Below are 19,791 nucleotides of genomic sequence, written 5' to 3'. Positions count from 1 at the left end.
GGTAAAATACTCAAAATTTATTATCTTAACCGTTTTTAAATGTATAGGGTTTAATGGTATTAAATGTATTCATAATGTGCTATCATCACCACCATTAATCTCTGGAACTCGCTTCATCTTGTAAAACTGCATTTTGCTACCTATTTAAACAAGAACTTCTCATTTTCTCTTTTCCTCCAGCCTCTGATAACCACCGTTCTACTTTCTGTCTCTCTAAGTACCTCATATAAGTGGAATCATACAGTAGTTGTCTTTGTGACTAAGTATAATATCACTAAGCATAATATCCTCAGGGTTTATTCATGTTTTCGCATGTGTCAAAATTTCCTTTTTAAGGTTCAATAATATTGCCTTGTATGCATATACTACATTTAGATTATCAATTCATCTGTCAGTGAACATTGAATTGCTTCACATTTTAGCTATTGCAAAAAAATGCTGCTTTGAACATTGGTGTTCATGTCTCTTTTTGAGACCGTGCTTTCAATTTTGGGGGGTGTATGTGTAGAAGTGGAATTGCTGGACCATTGCAATTGTATTTTTAATTATTTAAGGAACCGCCATACTGTTTTCCACAGTAGCTGCACCATTTTACATTCCCATCAACAATGCATAAGGGTTCTAATTTCTCTGTATCCTTACCAACACATGTTACTTTCTGTTTGTGATAGCAGCCTTTCTAATAGGTATGAGGTATTTGTTACATTTTATTTATTTAGAGCTATAACTGAGAACATAAAGAGGTATGGTTTCTCTAACGCTGTGCATAGAAATAGCTTATTTTCCTTGTTTACACATATGTAAAATTTTGATAGTAATATTTCATTTGTAAAATTTGCCACTTTAAAAACATCTAGACTGATCATTTAGATTGTCACATGCTTTTTTATGGATTCATGCGGACATACTAACTTGTAACACACCTCTTGCTTCTTGCATTGTTAAGGGTTGTCTTATATTGGAAAGGGCAGGCCTGATCTGTGGTGGTGCAGTGGCTCAGGCATCAACCTAGAAATGCTGAGATCGCCAGTTCAAAACCCTGGGCTTGCCTGGTCAAGGCACATATGGCACTTGATGCTTCCTGCTCCCCGCCTTCTCTTTCTCTCTCTCTCTTTCCTCTGAAATGAATAAAATCTTTAAAAAATTTTTTAAATAATAATAAATATTTCTTTAAAAAATGACAAGGAGCCTAACCAGGCGGTAGCGCAGTGGATAGAGTGTCGGACTGGGATGCAGAGGACCCAGGTTCGAGACCCCAAGGTTGCTGGCTTGAGCGCGGGCTCATCTGGTTTGAGCAAAAGCCCACCAGCTTGAATCCAAGATCGCTGGCTCCAGCAAGTGGTTACTCAGTCTGCTGAAGGCCCATGGTCAAGGCGCATATGAGAAAGCAATCAATGAACAACTAAGGTGTTGCAACACGCAATGAAAAACTAATGATTGATGCTTCTCGTCTCTCTCCATTCCTGTCTGTCTGTCGCTGTCTATCCCTCTCTCTGACTCACTCTCTGTCTCTGTAAAAAATAAATAAATTAAAAAAAAAATGACAAGGGCAGGCATTGCGTATGAATAAGAATGAGGAATCTGGAGTCAGACTACCCAACTTTGTAACCTAGTTCTTCCATTGCCTACTGTGTGGCCTTGGAGAAATAACTTTTTTTTTTTTTTTTGTATTTTTCTGAAGCTAGAAACGGGGAGAGACAGACAGACTCCCGCATGCCCCCAACCGGGATCCACCCGGCACGCCCACCAGGGGCGACGCTCTGCCCACCAGGGGGCGATGTTCTGCCCCTCTGGGGCGAAGTTCTGCAGCGACCAGAGCTACTCTAGCTCCTGGGGCAGAGGCCAAGGAGCCATCCCCAGCGCCAGGGCTATCTTTGCTCCAATGGAGCCTCGGCTGCGGGAGGGGAAGAGAGAGACAGAGAGGAAGGAGAAGGGGAGGGGTGGAGAAGCAGATGGGCGCTTCTCCTGTGTGCCCTGGCCGGGAATCAAACCCGTGACTTCTGCACGCCAGGCCGACGTTCTACCACTGAGCCAACCGGCCAGGGCCGACTTAACTTTTTTGTGTCACTTCTCTCCTTCAGTAAAGTATGGACAATAATAGTCCCTATTTCTTGGGATTATATTATCTTTATTTTCCATGCATGTAAAGCATACAGAACAGCACTTGGCACTGCTCTATGTACATGATGTGGTACAGACTAGAGAATTTTTCAGGAAAGAGCTGTGCCTGGGACTTAACAATAAATTAAAGAGATGAGCCTTAATTAAATCTAGAAGAACGTGTAGAATTTAGAAGGGATAGAGAGGCAGGGGGAAGAAGCTTTGTGAGAAGAGGGCGAGAAAGGACCTTCAATGTAAAATATCAGCCCTGGCCAGATAATTTGTCTGGTTAGAGCATTGTCCCCAAGTGCCGAGGTTGCCAGTTCGATGCCCAGTCAGGTCACATACAGGAACAGATTGATATTCCCGTCTTTCTCTTCTCTTGCTAAAGTTAATAAAATAAAAATTTAACGGAAAAGAAAATCTCAGAAGCAGGAGTTGGCATTCTTTTTTGGGAAATGAAAGAAGCCTGGGTCTGACTAGATCTAGACCATGGAAAATACATGGGAAAAGCCATGGGAAAATACATATTAGGCGACCCCTGTGTTTTGGTCATCCGACCCCCGCCAGGATCGCAACCCACAGGTTGAGAACCGCTGATCTAGACTAATAAGTCAGACCATGTCATGGAAGGCTTTGAAGCTGGATAGGGGCGTTTAGACCTGACACCTGTTCTGTTGAGTAACATAATAAAGGGGGTCTTTGTAGGTTTATTGACCTCATAGTGGAGTGCTCTATGAAAACAGTAGCACAGTGGCCCTGGCCGGTTGGCTCAGCGGTAGAGCGTCGGCCTGGCGTGCGGGGGACCCGGGTTCGATTCCCGGCCAGGGCACACAGGAGAGGCGCCCATTTGCTTCTCCACCCCCACCCCCTCCTTCCTCTCTGTCTCTCTCTTCCCCTCCCGCAGCCAAGGCTCCATTGGAGCAAAGATGGCCTGGGCGCTGGGGATGGCTCCTTGGCCTCTGCCCCAGGCACTAGAGTGGCTCTGGTCGCGGCAGAGCGATGCCCCGGAGGGGCTGAGCATCACTCCCTGGTGGGCGTGCCGGGTGGATCCCGGCGGTCGGGCGCATGCGGGAGTCTGTCTGACTGTCTCTCCCTGTTTCCAGCTTCAGGAAAAAAAAAAAGAAAGAAAACAGCAGCACAGTGCCCAAAAGGAAAAGGGAGGGCGTGGAAGCTTATTTTAAAGTATGGCGATGAGCCTGACCTGTGGTGGCGCAGTGGATAAAGCGTCAACCTGGAAATGCTGAGGTCACCGGTTCGAAACCCTGGGCTTGCCTGGTCAAGGCACATATGGGTGTTGATGCTTCCAGCTCCTCCCTCCTTCTCTCTCTCTGTTTCTCTCTCTCTCCCTCTCTCTCTCCTCTCTAAAAATGAATAAATAAATAAAAAATTAAAAAAATAAAGTATGGCGATGATTATGGAGGGCCAATATGAGAAACTTTGAAGCAATTGCTAAATACGGTTTTACCTGAAGATAAGAATGAGTGGTAGAACTCTGAGTAAAAAGTGGTGGAACTCTTGCCTGGGACAAGGTATATGCTAATATAATCAATTGTTGGTATTGCTGAGAAAACAGAAATGTTAAGGGAACTGATTTAACTTACACTCATTCTTAGAGCATTTGAATCTTGGTTAGGAAGATTTTTTTCAGACCCATTTAATTTGATAAAAGAGTCAGGGTTTCATTGTTTTATTTCAGCTGTGTTGTTGATGACCCCCATTAGAAACCAGCCTTTAAGCAATCTAACTTTTATAGTAAGAAATATAAAAATTGTTTTAACAGTTAAATTACTCCCTCATTTATGTTCCCAAAGCTCTCGGCACATACTTCATCCCTGACCCATATCACTCTACCATAATTACTGTGTATTCATCATTTTCTAAATTACTTGAGCTTAGTAACCAGATCTATGTCTTTATTCCTGCATAATCATTATAAATACTTAGTAAATGTTTGTGGGATGAATGATTTAAAAGAGTATGCATGTGTATGTTTTGGGAAATGCATAAATCATATTTGTCCTGAATGGAACAGCACTGGCTTAGGAATATTTTCATTGAGAGTTGTTTTTATTGGGAGGTTAATTTGGCATGTCCATGTGTACAAGATTTAATAGCATAAATATAGTTTCTACTCTATAACATTCTGTTAGAACAAGGGGGTTCCCTCCTACTTTTCTTCCCCAAGGATACGAATGATGTAATTAGTAACTGATATCAACTCAGCCTGTAATGCTTAGTGGTTATAAAAGATTCAGAATTCTTCTCCAAAGAAAACTATCAAAGCTCAGTGAAGTGCCTCAAATGACAATAGTTTGGCTCTCATTATTCTGCCCCTAAGCAGGCTTGCCATGCTGAGGAAAGCCTAACCAGTAGCGAAACAGTTTCAAATGAAGTTGCATGATGTTCTGCTAATTGAGTGCTATTCTGGTCATTCTTGAGAGGTGTGGCAAAGCACATCCCCAAACATTTGGACTATGATAAAGGCTCTCTTCAGATGTCCTGTTGTTGGCCTGGATGTTTACCTTTCCATTTGACTGTCTTGATCCATACCAGACCCTTTAAGCCCTAAATCAACTTGTTTTCTCCCTGCACCTGAGGTTCCCCAGCCACCATTCAGACCACTGCCCCTTGACAGACAGCTCTTGCTTCAACACTTTGTTCCTATTTGTTTTTTTAATTTGTTCTTATGTGTTTAATGATAACTCCGTTTCATTTTGCCTACTACTTAGTGTTGATGACTTTGCCTTTTTGTTTGTTTTAAATGATAAGCTTCTTTAAACATACTGTGTTAAAAACAACCTATTTTCATTCTCAGGAAATTTTACTTTATTAGGCTTACTTTTAGATACTGGTTTATAAAAAGTGACTCAGTTTTTTGTTAATGTGTATATATATGTATACATTTTAAAAACCATCTACGAGTTTTGCCTCAGAGAATTCTAGTGTTGGACGGAACTTTACCCATTCTTTGCTTGGTTACACAGTTTGGTTGCTGCTGTGGTCTGATGATGATAAATGATAGGTTTTAGAGTGCCCTGACATTTTGGAAACTGGTCTGTATGTTTGTATGTACAGATATGTACAGATAATGTCTTTGCTTGGAAAAAAAAAGAATGCTACTTGTTAAGGATACCAGTAATTTATTACTTTAAAGTCCATTTTAACAAACTACTAGAATATAAATGTAATAAAAATCAAAACTTTTATTTTAGGGAATAACCCTTGGATCTATTTCTTCAAATCTTTTCTATATTGACGTATGTATCACTATTTTTTGTTTCCTCTGCAGGCCTCAGCTGTTGAAGAATGCTCTGCAGAGAGCAGTAGAGAGAGGCCAGTTAGAACAAATAACTGGTAAAGGTGCTTCTGGAACATTCCAGGTTAGAGGCCAAAAAGACTTGGTTGTAGTGAAAGGGATCTCAAAAATTTTGGTTTCAGGACCTCTTTATACTCTAAAAATTTATTGAGGACCCCTAGATCTTTTGTTTATGTGCATTATACCTATTAATATTAATCATGTTTGAAACTTAAGCTGAATATTTTAAACACTTGAAATTTTTTTTAAATAAACCATTACATGTTAACATTTTCATGAAAAAGAACTATATATTTTTCTAAATCATATTAAAAGAGGGGCGCTGTTGATTACATTTTTGCAAAAGTCCTCAACATCTAGCATAATAGAAGATAGCTGGTATTTGTTTTCAGTATATTTTGGGTTACATCTATGAAGAATATTCAACTCACAGAAACATAGTTTTAAAAGGAGGGAGTACTGTATTTTCAGATAATTTTCAAATAGTTGTGGATATTATTATTTGATACTATACCCAAACTAAACAAATGATAGTATTTTCTTTTTAATTTTTATTTTAATTTAATGTGTTTACATGATTCAAGTGTCCCACTGAATATAACACCCTCACTCCCCACCCTCGTGTCCCTATTTATACCCCCTTTGCCCCCAAATGATAGTTTTTTTAATAGCTTTATGAGGTATGATGTACACACAATAAGACGTACTCACTTTAAGTTTAGAAGTTAATCGCCTGACCAGTGGTGGCTCAGTGGATAAAGCATCGACCTGGAACACTGAGGTCTCTGGTTAGGACCCCTAGGCTGCCTGGTCAAGGCATATATGGGAGTTGATGCTTCCTGTTCCTCCTCATCTCTCTCTCTCTCCCCCCCCTTCTCTCCCTCTCTCCCTTTCTCTTTCTTCCTTTCTCCTTCTCATCCTCCTCTCCCCCTCCCCCTCTCCCTCTCTCCCTCCTTCCTTCCCTCTCTCTCTCTCTCTTTCCTTTCTAAAATTGAATAAAATCTAAAAATAAAAGTTTATAAGTTAATCATTCTTAGTAAATTCATACAGTTTTACAACCACTCCTTTTAGAACGTTTGCACTCCTTTTAGAACGTTTGCATCACCCTTGTGTCCATTCCCATCCTCAGTTAACCTACTAATGTACTTTATAGATTTGCCTTTTCTACACATTTCATATAGTTATAATCACACAATATGTGGTCTTTTGTGACTGGCTTTTTTCACTTGGCATACAATTTTTTAGTTTTATCCATGTTGCAGCATGAATCAGTACTTTTACTCCTCTTTATTGCCAAATAGTATTCCATCATATGGCTCTAACGTATTTTTTTATTCACTCACGAGTTGAACTTTTGGGTTACTTCTACTTTTTAGCTATTATGATTAATATTAACTATTTATATTAATGTAGCATCCAAATATTTGTGTGGCTACATGTTTTTATTTTACTTGGGTATGTAACTAGGATTGTGGACTTGCTGGACCAAAATTTAGTAAATTTATGTTTTAAGAAACCGCCAGTGTGACTGCATCATTTTATAGTCTCAGCAGCTGTGTTTAAGGAGCTTCCCCATTATCTTGACCAACACTGGTTATTATTGTCTCTTAAAATAGCCATACTAGTGGTTACAACATGGTATCTTGTGGTTTTGGTTGTCATTTTCCTGGTGACTACTAATGTTGACCATGTTTTGTGTGCTTAATGTCTATTCATATCCTTGGCCTATTTTTTTTTTTTTGTATTTTTTCTGAAGCTGGAAACGGAGAGACAGTCAGACAGACTCCCACATGCGCCCGACCGGGATCCACCCGGCACGCCCACCAGGGGCGATGCTCTGCCCCTCCAGGGTGTCGCTCTGTCGCGACCAGAGCCACTCTAGCGCCTGGGGCAGAGGCCAAGGAGCCATCCCCAGCGCCTGGGCCATCTTTGCTCCAATGGAGCCTCGGCTGCGGGAGGGGAAGAGAGAGACAGAGAGGAAGGGGGGGTGGAGAAGCAAATGGGCGCTTCTCCTATGTGCCCTGGCCGGGAATCGAACCCAGGTCCCCCGCACGCCAGGCCGACGCTCTACCACTGAGCCAACCGGCCAGGGCTCCTTGGCCTATTTTTAAAATTGAGTTATTTGTCTTACTGAATTAGAAGAGTTATAGAACTAGATACAAGTTCCTCACTAGAGATGATTTGCAGATATTTTCTCCTTGTCTATGGCCTGTGCTTTCACTTTCTTAATAGTACCTTTTGAAGCAGAGAAGTGTTGAATTTTTATGAAGTCCAGTTTATCATGTTTTTTAATTGTTCTGTTGGTGTTGTATCTAATGTCATTGCCTAACTTAAGGTCACAAAGATTTAATAAGAGTTTTATAGTTTCAGTGCTTACATTTAGGTTTGTGATCAGTTTTTTGTTTTATTTATTGATTTTACCAATAAAGAGAGGAGAGAGAGGTGGGTGGAACAAGAAGTATCACCTCATAGTTGCTTCACTTTAGTTCATTGATTGCTTATCATGTGTGCCTTGATCGGGCAAGCCATTGGTTTTGAACCTGCAACCTCAGTGTTCCAGGTTGACACACTATCTACTGTGCCACCACAGGCCATGCTGTCTGTAATCAGTTTTGAATTGCTTATGGTGTGAGGTAAAGGTAAAAATTCATGTTTTTGTGTGTGGATATCCAATTATTAAAAATACTATCCTTTCCTCATTGAACTGCTCGAGGAACTTTATCAAAAATCAATTGACCATAAATGTAAGGATTTGTTTCTGGACACTCATTTCTGTTCCATTGGTTTATATGTGAGTCCTTATGCCAGAATCACGTTGTCTTGGTGAATGCAGCTTTGTAGTTAAGTTTGGCAGTTAGGAAATATAAACCCTCTTTTTTTTTTCCCAAATTTTTTTTGATTAATCTGGGTCCTGTGTATTTCCATGTGACTTTTAGGATCCACTTGTCAGTTTTTACAGAAAAACCACCTGGCATTTTGGTAGAGATTGCCGTGAATCTATCAATTTGAGAAGAATCACTACAGCATTTTCCAATCCACAAACATTAACTGTCTCTTTATTTAGATTTTTAACTTCTCTCAGCAATATTTTGTAGTTTTCAGTGTACAAGTCTTATATTTCTTTTTGTTAAATTTTTTCCTATTTCTATGCTATTATGAATGGAATTTTCTTACTTTGATTTTCAAATTGTTCATTGGTAGTCTATAGAAATACAGTTGATTTACCTATTGATTTTATATCTTGCAGCCTTGCTGAACCCATTTACTACTTCTAGTAGTTTTTTTGTGGGTTCCTTAGGACCCTTGCAAGATTCCTTAGGATTTTCCTACCTATACAGGATTATTTCATCTGCAGATAAAAACCATTTTACTTCTTCCTTTCCAAACTGGATGTCTTTTTTCTTTTTCTTTCCTGATTGCACGGTATAGAAGCTCCAATACAATGATGAGAGCAGACATCTTCGTCTTATAGTCAGTCTTTCACCTTCCACCACTGGGTTAGGTGTAGGGTTTTCATATACGCCTATTACTAGGTTGAGAAGGCTCCCTTCTATTACTAGTTTATTTTGAATGGCTCTCGCATTTTTCAAATATTTTTCTATTTCTTGAGATGATCATGTGGTTTTTGTTCCTTATTCTGTTAATGTGATCTATTACATTAATTGATTTTGTGGTAATTCCTTAAAGGTTAGTTGCCATTGCCATGTAGAACTTGAAATGGTATTAGTGAAGTTCTTGTCTCCTGTTATCTAAAAATCCTTTGGTCTTGAACTTTGAGTGGATCTTTTTACCATGCATAAATTTTGTGACATGGTCATTTGGAAAATAATGGCTCACTGAATTAGGCAGATTTTTAAAACATGTTTCATCAGTAACAAAATCACATTCATTAATATCACTTACTGATCTCATCAGAACTGTATTAAGTACTAAGAAGTTATCAAGCTTGCGGTGGTCGATACAAGTTTTCCTCATTTAAATTTCCTCTTAAAGTGTTTAATCTTGTCATTGGCAACACATGCTGTTGTTTTCCTTGAAGTGACAGGTTTACTTTATTCTCAAGAAAATCTACCAGAGACCTAGGTTTGAATAACTGTTTAGTTGTTCCTTCAAGTTCAAAGGGAAGTAAACTACTGTGCAGTGTTTGTGCCTCTACCTTGATTTGTGGTGAGGTAGCAGTGTTTTACCTATTTACTATTCCATCATCTGCAAGTGTTAACCACAGTGAAAAAGGCAAATCACGTTTTAGTATTATCATGAAAATAGATTTGACCTTGCATATTCTTTGAACGGATCTCAGAAACCCCATGGGGTTCAGGGGTCTCAAACTCATGGCCTGCGGGCCGCATGCGGCCCAATTTTGTGCGGCCCGCAGACTAATCAAACTTTGTGGATTAGTCTGCAGGCCGCACAAAATTGGTGGGCAGGCCGCATGCGGCCCGCGGGCCCGAGTTTGAGACCCCTGGGTGGACCACTCTTTAAGAACACTGTTGTGAACCATACCCAAGTTTGTCCTTTTACCCCAAATTTTTCCTTATTGCTGCTCACCTTCTTTCCCTAACCTTTTGTCCTTGAACTATCCTATATAATTTTTTTATTGTATGATATTCTAAATATTAAACTTTTGCTATTTTCCTATAGGATTAAAAAGGCTATTTATTGTAATAACTACTCCATTTTTTAGATTCAGAAAACTAAAGCATTCTCAAATAAAAACATCCTAACTTATTGTGCCTAACAAGTTAACCTGCGTATTGGGGTGGAGATGTCCTTCTCTTTGGGTTAGGTTAGCCATTGCTATTTTAGGTTGGAAGGAGAGGTAGATAGAAGGAGGAAGTATTCATAGGAGGGTTGGGACTCCTCAGTTAGATTGAATACCTGATAAGTAAGATGAGAAGGTCCCTAACCTGACAATTTATTGTAAAACATATCTGTGCTAATGCAGGAACTCCGACCCACCTGGTGCAGAGGAGTCTTATCTTGACCTGCTTTGGGAGTGTTGTCTTGATGCTTTTCTCTTCCTCCTTGGAAAACAGCTGAAGAAATCAGGGGAGAAACCCCTGCTTGGTGGAAGCCCGATGGAATATGCAATCTTGTCTGCCATTGCTGCCATGAATGAGCCGAAGACCTGCTCCACCACTGCTCTGAAGAAGTACGTCCTGGAGAACCACCCAGGGACCAATTCTAACTACCAAAGTAAGACTCAAAGTGGAGCACGTTTTACCGGGGTTGGGGCACGTGTGAAAAATTATTAGATACACTACTAATGACAAAGCATTAACTACTGGTTAAAAACCACAAGGGAACAACAACTTTACAAATTTAATTTATTTACAAGAAGAAAAATATATAATCAAGGCTTATCCTTAATTTACAATGTCTGCTAAAGATCAGAATTTGATTTTATTTTGCTGTAAATATTTTTGATATTTTTAGTGTAATTTAAATCCCTTGTATACTCCTAGTATACCTCTCAAGTATACTCTCTTCTTGCTTACTTTTGAATGTTTGCCAAAACATCTAATTTCACCTTGAAACCAAACCAGTATTTTAAAATACTTAGGTTATATCTTTTCTTTTTTCTTTTTTAAGATTTTATTTATCGATTTTTTTAGATAGAGAAGAGAGAGAGAGAAAGGTGGGGTTGGGGAGAGGAGCAGGAAGCATCAACTTACAGTTGCTTCTTGTATGTGCCTTGACCAGGCAAGCCCAGGGTTTTGAACTGGCAACCTCAGAGTTTCAAGTCGACACTTGATTCACTGCGCCACCACAGGTCAGGCACTATTTAGGTTATTTCAAATTGATGCAAGCCTCATAACAAAAAAATACTTTTTTGGTAAATTATAAGGTCTACCGGAAAGTTCTGTCCGTTTTTGGAATAAAACAAAATACAAATTTTTCTTACCGTCAATAAACTTTATGAAATAATATATTTCCACACCAATCCTATCTTCTGAATATGGTCCGAAATGGTTTGCTGAGCTGAATTAAGCCTTTCTGCGATCTCCAATGTCAGAAAAGGATCTTGCTCCAACATGGTCTTAACAACATCGTCATCGATCAAAGATGGTTGCCCAGAACGTGGCTTACCAGAAAGGTCGAAATCACCTGTTTCGAATTTTTCGAACCATCTTCTGCATGTCTTATCAGAAACTGTACCTTCACCAAACACTTTCAATAAATTTCTACATGCTTCTGTAGCATTTCTTCCTTGTTGAAATTCGTATACAATACAGTGGCGTAAATGAACTTTATCAGTAGCCATGGGTACACTATCGCTTCACTCATAAGACTAACGTGAACCAATTTTGTTTTAGTTAATTTGTATCAGTATGTATACATTAAGTGATAAAAATAGAGAGGCACACATGCGCCAAATAAACGTGCTTATGTGTTGAAACTTGTGATAGAAACGGACAGAACTTTCCGGTAGACCTTATATATATGTCAGGTGGTGCTTTGACTCTAGGAGCCTTTCTTAGCAGCAGTATCACATACAGATTAGTGAGATTGTGGATTTTCTCAGTGAACTACTAGTATAGGGTATAGAATATGGAAGTTAAGCCCTGGCAGGGTAGCTCAATTGGTTAGAGCATCATCCCAATACACCGAGGTTGCAGGTTCGATGCCCAGTGAGGGCCCATAACGAGAATCAACCAGTGAATCTATGATAAGTGGAACAACAAATTAATGTCCCTCCCTCCCTCCTTTTCTCTCTCAACTCAATGAAAAGTAAAAGTATGGAAGTAACAGAAAATATAAACCAGAATATATTGTTTTAAAAAGGTAATTTTCAAGTCTTAATACCGACTTGTAACATACATGCAAAATAATGTGCATTAACATTATGAAGGATGCTTCTGATTGTTTTCTTCTTGTGAACTTTGAAAACTAGTGTTTTTTATAAACTTTCCTTCCTTGCTTAAGATGTAGACTCTATTTAATTGTGCAATTGGCCCTTATAGACTGTTGCACGATTTTCTCTTTTGGACAAATGTTAGAAGATGAAATTGGTTATTAACCTTTTCAGTTTCAGTGATGTTGCTGCTGTATTTTGAACACTGAATTGCTATAAAATATGTTTTTGATGTGTCTGTGAATTTTTAAAATTTCTCCACCAATTTGAGAGAAAGGTAGGCAGGGAGAAGCATGAACTCGCTGTTCCACCCTGTTGTTCCATTTAGTTAGGTGCTCTTTGATTGCTTCTCATATGTGCACTGACTGGGGATCAAACCTATGACTTTAGTGTGCCAGGATGACACTTGATGCACTAAACCAGGGGTCCCCAAACTTTTTACACAGGGGGCCAGTTCGCTGTTCCTCAGATCATTGGAGGGCCGGACTATAAAAAAAACTATGAACAAATCCCTGTGCACACTACACGTATCTTATTTTAAAGTAAAAAAACAAAATGGGAACAAATACAATATTTAAAATAAAGAACAAGTAAATTTAAATCAACAAACTGACCAGTATTTCAATGGTAACTATGGGCCTGCTTTCGGCTAATGAGATGGTCAATGTACTCCTCTCACTGACCACCAATGAAAGAGGTGCCCCTTCCGGAAGTGCGACGGGGGCCAGATAAATGACCTCCGGGGGCCGTAGTTTGGGGACCCCTGCACTAAACCATCCATCCAGGGCTGACGTGTCTTTGTACAAAAGGTGAGAATTAGTGAAGCCTTTAGGAGCTGTGGTATTGTTCTGGTACTCTTTGTTGATTCATGAGAAATTGGTTCTGTTTATCTTTATGGATAGTCCCCTACATGATTATTCTCCAAGGTACTCAATAGATGTTTAAATGAATGGAAGTAATAAGAGATTTAGTTTTGTGGGGGTTTTTTTTTTCTTCTTATCCAAGTGAGACAAGGGAATCTGGACAGTCTCCCTCTTGCGCCCTGACTGAGATCCACCCAGCAACCCCCGTCTGGGGCCATGCTCATAACCAAGCTACTTTTAGCACCTAAGGCAGAGGCTCCAGAGAGCCATCCTCAGCACCCAGGGCCCAGGTGCTGACACCAGTCGAGCCATGGCTGCAGGAGGGAAAGATAGAAGGGGGAGGGGAAAGGATGGAGAAGCAGATGGTCACTTTTCCTGTGTGCCCTTATCAGGATTCGAACCTGGAACATCCACATGCTGGGCCGATGCTCTACCACTGAGCAGCAGGCCAGGGCCAAGACTTAGTCTTAGGTCAACTATTTATATATGTGCAACTGTGGGTAAGTCACTAACCACTCTTTATGTGAAATGAGGAATTCGACTCAGTGGTTTCTTAAGATCTTTTGCCATTAACTCTTGCCAGATTTATAGGCCTTAAAAATTGTTTAGTGAATTAGAGTTAATCCCTTTGACCACAAATGATTCACTAGGAACATGTCAATTACTGTATATGACAGGATATTAAATTGATTGTGGTTGAGAGAATTATAAAATATGAATAACTTTCTGCACTTTCAAATTCTTTTTTTTTTTTCAGTGCATTTGCTGAAGAAAACCCTGCAGAAATGCGAAAAGAATGGGTGGATGGAACAGATCTCTGGTAAAGGGTTCAGTGGCACCTTCCAGCTCTGTTTTCCCTACTATCCCAGGTAAACAAAACTAGCCCATAATAACCAGTGTTGATCGTTATAAATTTAAAATCTGATTCTAGATTCCAGGCTTGGTGGTTTCACTCATTTGACCCTTACTACTATTACACTGAAGTGGATATACTTGAAAATAAAGACTGCATAAAGCAATGTTGTTTTATTTATTTATTTATTTTATTTATTTATTTTGTATTTTTCTGAAGCTGGAAACGGGGAGAGACAGTCAGACAGACTCCCGCATGCGCCCGACCGGGATCCACCCGGCACGCCCACCAGGGGCAACGCTCTGCCCACCAGGGGGCGATGCTCTGCCCCTCTGGGGCGTCGCTCTGTCACAACCAGAGCCACTCTAGCGCCTGGGGCAGAGGCCAAGGAGCCATCCCCAGCGCCCGGGCCATCTTTGCTCCAATGGAGCCTCGCTGCGGGAGGGGAAGAGAGAGACAGAGAGGAAGGAGAGGGGGTGGGGGTGGAGAAGCAGATGGGCGCTTCTCCTGTGTGCCCTGGCCGGGAATCGAACCCGGGTCCCCCGCACGCCAGGCCGACGCTCTACCGCTGAGCCAACCGGCCAGGGCGCAATGTTGTTTTAGAGCAGGGGTCTCAAACTCGCAGCCCACCAATTTTGTGCGGCCCGCAGACTAATCCACGAAGTTTGTTTTAGAGCAAAAGGTTTTCATTAAGAACAGAGGAATTTTGGCTATCCTGCTGGAGCTCATTGTTAGCCAGATGTTCCTGAAATCAAGTATTGAATTCTTTAGGTCCTTGGCCAGTCATTTTGATGTTTATTTCATATTTAATATGTAACTGATAATGACAGGAAGATTATTAAAGGGACATAATAGAAAACTTATCTTCTACGAATACCTTACTTATTCATTGAACCAAAAAATGTATTGAGCACCTCTTAGGAACCAAGCATTGTTCTATGTGCCCATGCTATATCCTTCTTATACTTCCATTTCTAGTAAGGTGTCATGACAAGTACCACTGAAGCCCTTCTTATCAGGAGTAGTGTAGCTTTCTTGTTCTTTGTATATAGGCATAAGTGTTACTGGTTGAATGCATATTATTTGAAATTTATAAAAATTAAACTTTTAATTCTTAAAGTCATACACATAAAATGTTATAGCCCTGGTCAGTTGGCTCAGTGGTAGAGCGTCGGCCTGGCGTGCAGAAGTCCCGGGTTCGATTCCCGGCCAGGGCACACAGGAGAAGCGCCCATCTGCTTCTCCACCCCTCCCCCTCTCCTTCCTCTCTGTCTCTCTCTTCCCCTCCCGCAGCCGAGGCTCCATTGGAGCAAAGATGGCCCGGGCGCTGGGGATGGCTCCTTGGCCTCTGCCCCAGGCGCTAGAGTGGCTCTGGTTGTGACAGAGCAACGCCCCGGAGGGGCAGAGCGTCGCCCCCTGGTGGGCAGAGCGTCGCCCCCTGGTAGGCGTGCCGGGTGGATCCCGGTCGGGTGCATGCGGGAGTCTGTCTGTCTCCCTGTTTCCAGCTTCAGAAAAAATAAAAAAATAAAAAAAAAATGTTATAAATAAATTATTAAGAATCAATTTTATTAAATGGAAGGAGGAAGAGCATGAATATAGTCTGGGACTTTTATAGATTTGTCATAACTTTGTGTGTTCAAAATAGGTTAAATTGTAACCTGATATTTGTAAACCTGACTTGACATGTCTTGGCAAGCTTAGAGGAAATGAGGAATATTCAGAGAAGATGCATCTAGGTTTGCATTATGTTCCTTGTCTTATATGAGACATCTCTTTTACCTAATCTTTTTTTTTTTCATAGCCCAGGAGTTCTGTTTCCAAAGAAAGAGCCAGATGATTCTCAAGATGAGGATGAGGATGAGGATGAAGATGACTCATCAGAAGAAGACTCTGAGGATGAAGAGCCTCCACCTAAGAGGTGTGGACATAGGAAAACCCTACTAAGTCAGGCCCGACCGGTGGTGGCACAGTGGATAGGGTGTTGACCTGGGATGCTGAGGTCCCGGGTTTGAAACCCCGAAGTTACCGGCTTGAGTAGGCTCATCTAGCTTGAGGATAGGTGCACCAGCTTGAGTGCTGGCTTCAGCCCAAGGTCACTGGCTTGAATAAGGGGTTACTGGCTCTGCTAGTGCCCGCAGTCAAGGCACTTACGAGAAGTAATCAGTGAACAACTAAGTGATCCAACTATGAGTTGATGCTTCTCATCTCCCTTCCTGTCTTCCTCCCTCTCTACCTCCCTCCCTCTCTCTCTCCCCCTCTTTCTTACAAAAAAATAAATAAAACAAGTTCCTGTTTTACTTAGGAAAAACAAAAAATTGGTTGATTTTATACCATTTTAGTAAAGATTTTAGTTAAAAGAATAGTAAAATACATTTCTGTTCTTAATATAAGTAACTTCTATGTAGTCTAGTTCTTTCTCAGTGAAGTATGTGGTCACCCTGACAAAGTGAATCTCAGGTGCTAGATGATGGCTTTTGCTCTTTTGGTTCACAGGTTGCAGAAGAAAACCCCAGCTAAGTCATCAGGGAAGGCTGCACCCATGAAGCAGAGAGGGTCCAGGCCTGTACCTAAAGTCCCAGCTGCTCAGCGAGGGAAAGCGAGGCCTCTCCCCAAGAAAGCCTCTCCTAAGGCCAAAACTCCTGCCAAGAAAGCCAGACCGTCACCCTCAGTCATCAAGAAACCGAGTGGTGGCTCTGCAAAGAAGCCTGCAGCCAGTGTGAGGAAGGAGGGGAAGGTGCCTGCCAAGGGCAAATCTTCCATGAAGAAATCTTTCAGAGCAAAAAAGTAAATTTTATAGGGAAGAGAGGGTATCGTGATAAAATTTAAACTCTTATTTTCTAAGGTCAGTGTGCATTTGGTTTAGTTTTGATGCTTTTAAAATTATATTTTTCCCCTCTCCTCTGAACTTGTGAGGAGGGAATATAAATAAACCAATTTAGGTATTTGTTAGCTTTCGGCGCTGTCTGTGGTCCCGCCCCTTCCCTCAATCATTTTAATTCCTCCAACAGTTCTGGGCTTTCTGAGCTGTATAATCTATGCTTGTCCTTCTTCCTCCCTCCACCCAACCATCTTTTTTTTCTTTTTCTTTTTTTTTAAATGATCAGCCTTGACTTCTTTTAAGTCCCTTCCAGTTTTACCTAAATAGTGGCAAAGATTTTTATATTTGTAGAAAGCATTGAGAACAGAATCCTGGTCAGGTGCTGGAAGTAAAGAGGAGGCAGCATAGCACTGATGGAATTGTAACGCCTTCTGCCTGGAGACTCCAGCGACAGCCGTAATAATTCATCTTATTTATGAAACCACTCCACTAATCCTTGTTCTCTAACTGTAACGTCTTAGCTTAGGGAATAAGCCAAAAGCATTATGCTCTCCTTCGGCTGTGAGGATGCACGACTCCTTTGGGCCACTTTCACATTGATCGCCTCCACGTGTCTCACTGGCCCAGGGCACTGTATCCCTTAACAGCAAGCGCAAGTTCTCTCCACCACTTGGGTTTTGACTGAAGTGGAATATAAGAACATATTGAATTTGTGATTTCTGATGTCACCTGTGTTAGCAAAAATCAAAACATTTAAAATCTTGGTCAGATGTTTAAATGTATTTTATAATATTTGGAGCATGAATTCTCACTTCTGGTTTGCCTTTTAATAAGGAAATGTTGGAGAGTTACATCGTTGCTAATGTAGAAATGTTAAGTGGAAAACATAACAATTTGCAAAAATAAACTAGATTCCAGATTTTTATTGGTGGGTTCTATTCCCCTCCTTTCCACAAGCCTTTCAAGACCAAGCAAGTGACTTCCTTTTTGAGATATTTAAAAAAAAAAGAAATGAAGCCCCAACTACCTAACCTCTGATTTGTATCTGTTTTGGTATCGTGACGTTGTGTTAAATAGTACTGCTTTCTACTTGAGGAACATTGATTTCTGGTTATCATTTATCCTCCCTGTGGCACTTGACATTTTAATTGTCTTAAACTTTTTGGTGTACATCTTCTGGCCCTCTTGAGTGCCGCCAGAAGCAAAAAATGTTTGTTTCATTCATTCCACTTGCATTGTCTCCTGGGATCTCATCTGCAGCCTAAAGTGTGGCTGGGAAATGGACTGAGAAGACTGGCTTGAATTAAATTCATAATTATGTGTAATCCCATCATGAATTTATTGGAATTTGTGTTGCATGTAAGGCAATCTTTCCTGTTGTAAATCTTCCTTTTTTTATGTACATATATTTTGAAAAATATGAATAAACATGAAATTTTAAAAGCTGCTGAACTGTAGCTTATATTTTAAGGCTTATAGCATATTCTCAGAAGGAGCTGTGTTACCCTCACTTTGAATCTTTTCTACTCTAGTAGCCGCCATCCACTTCCTTTTTAAATACAAGCACTAGTTTAAGTGCTTTTTAATTCTTAAATGGATGGTAAATGATTTTCTAGAATTATTGAACTTGATTATTTAATGAATAGGCAGCTTAAAAAATTATTTTTTTAACAAGCCAACTTGACTTGAAGGAAGCACTGAGGTAAAGCCAGCCCAAAAATCTTTTTTTTTTTTTTTTTAATTTATTGATTGATTTTGGGGGAAGGGAGAGAGAGACAGAAACATTGATCTGTTCCTGTATGTGTCCTAACTGGGGATCGAACCAGCAACCTTTGAGTAGCAGAACAATCCTCTAACCAACCGAGCTGTCTGGCCAGGCTGAAACATCATTTTATATTTTGTTAAGGTTCTTGTTTTCAAGATCATAGATTCCAGTGTTTCATGCTGAATGTTCAGATATGTCCGTGGACTAGAAAAAAAAAATACATCATGAGACCTAATTCCAGAAAGTAATTTTAACTTCTGTTATGCTATTTGAAGGTAATAATTTCAGTAGTATGAATATTAAGTACCTGTGCTAAGAATTCTCTTCTTGAACCAACAGTAGGATTTTGGTTGGTTTTCTCTGCTTTATGATGTTGCTTTTAAAAAAGATGTCTTAAACAGTCGTATATTAGGTGCTCCAGCATAGGGTGAGAAGTTTAGATTATCTAAGGTCCCTTCCAAATCCAACATTCCCTCCTGGCTTTCAGCATCATGTAAAGGGAGGGGACAAAATGGCCTTGCGCTCTTCCAGTAAAAAAGCCGATTGTCAAAGATGTTCGCCTAACTTATACCAAGATAAGAAATGTTTGGCTTTTTCCCTTCCAGGCATTCTAAAGGAGCAGAACACATCATTTTTACTTTCCTGTTACAGAAAGGAAGACAGCAAACCCAAGATATCCCAGCAATTCCTAGCGTGGATCAGTGGCTTCAGTACTTTTCCGTAGTGGCCTAGTAAGCTCAGTTACAGTGTTTCATAATCTCTTAAACCACCTACAAACTACCTTTCACAAATGCATCTCCAAAAGTGCTGGAAGAGAACTTCTGATGGTAATGTGGCAAAAGCATTCCACACAGACCTGATTCTAACCAACCACATGCACTTAACTGAAGGAAGGCTGGTCCAGTGTAGGTCTTAGAAAGTCAGATGTGTGTTTCAGTTCCATCTCTTGGGTATAATTAACAGGAAGAGTAATGAAAACAAGCTAAGTAATATGTTAAGACATTTGAAAACTTTTCCATTGTTTCTCTTTCACAAGATTTTGTCAGCCCTCATCTAGGTTTGCCATCCTCTTATGTAGAGAACTGATGAAATTATTGCCTGGTGGCAGGTGTTCTTGCCATCCTAATATATCAGAAGCGGTGAAGCCAGACGTATTCATGAACTGCTGTATTTAGCCAGCTAAGAGAAATTTTTAAAACTGAGGGATATAGTTAAAG

The 19,791-nt window shown here is 40.3% G+C and overlaps 1 protein-coding gene across 4 annotated transcripts in view; it reads left to right on the top strand.

Annotated features, from left to right (window-relative positions):
• Positions 1-17,821, top strand: part of HP1BP3 (heterochromatin protein 1 binding protein 3) — a 36,521-nt gene extending 18,700 nt beyond the window's left edge. For all 4 annotated transcript variants that reach the window (XM_066375295.1, XM_066375298.1, XM_066375297.1 and 1 more), the window contains 5 exons: positions 5,393-5,483; positions 10,456-10,615; positions 13,896-14,007; positions 15,793-15,909; positions 16,485-17,821. In XM_066375295.1, the coding sequence (XP_066231392.1) occupies positions 5,393-5,483; positions 10,456-10,615; positions 13,896-14,007; positions 15,793-15,909; positions 16,485-16,779 (775 nt within the window). In that variant the 3' untranslated portion in view covers positions 16,780-17,821. The remainder of the gene's footprint in view (positions 1-5,392; positions 5,484-10,455; positions 10,616-13,895; positions 14,008-15,792; positions 15,910-16,484) is intronic.
• The last annotated feature ends 1,970 nt before the right edge of the window (positions 17,822-19,791 follow it).

This window comes from Saccopteryx leptura, chromosome 3 (assembly GCF_036850995.1).
Source record: "Saccopteryx leptura isolate mSacLep1 chromosome 3, mSacLep1_pri_phased_curated, whole genome shotgun sequence".
In the NCBI taxonomy this organism is placed as follows: Eukaryota; Metazoa; Chordata; class Mammalia; order Chiroptera; family Emballonuridae; genus Saccopteryx; species Saccopteryx leptura.
Note: the sequence above shows the minus strand (reverse complement) of the source record. Positions and strands in the feature narration are given on the sequence as shown.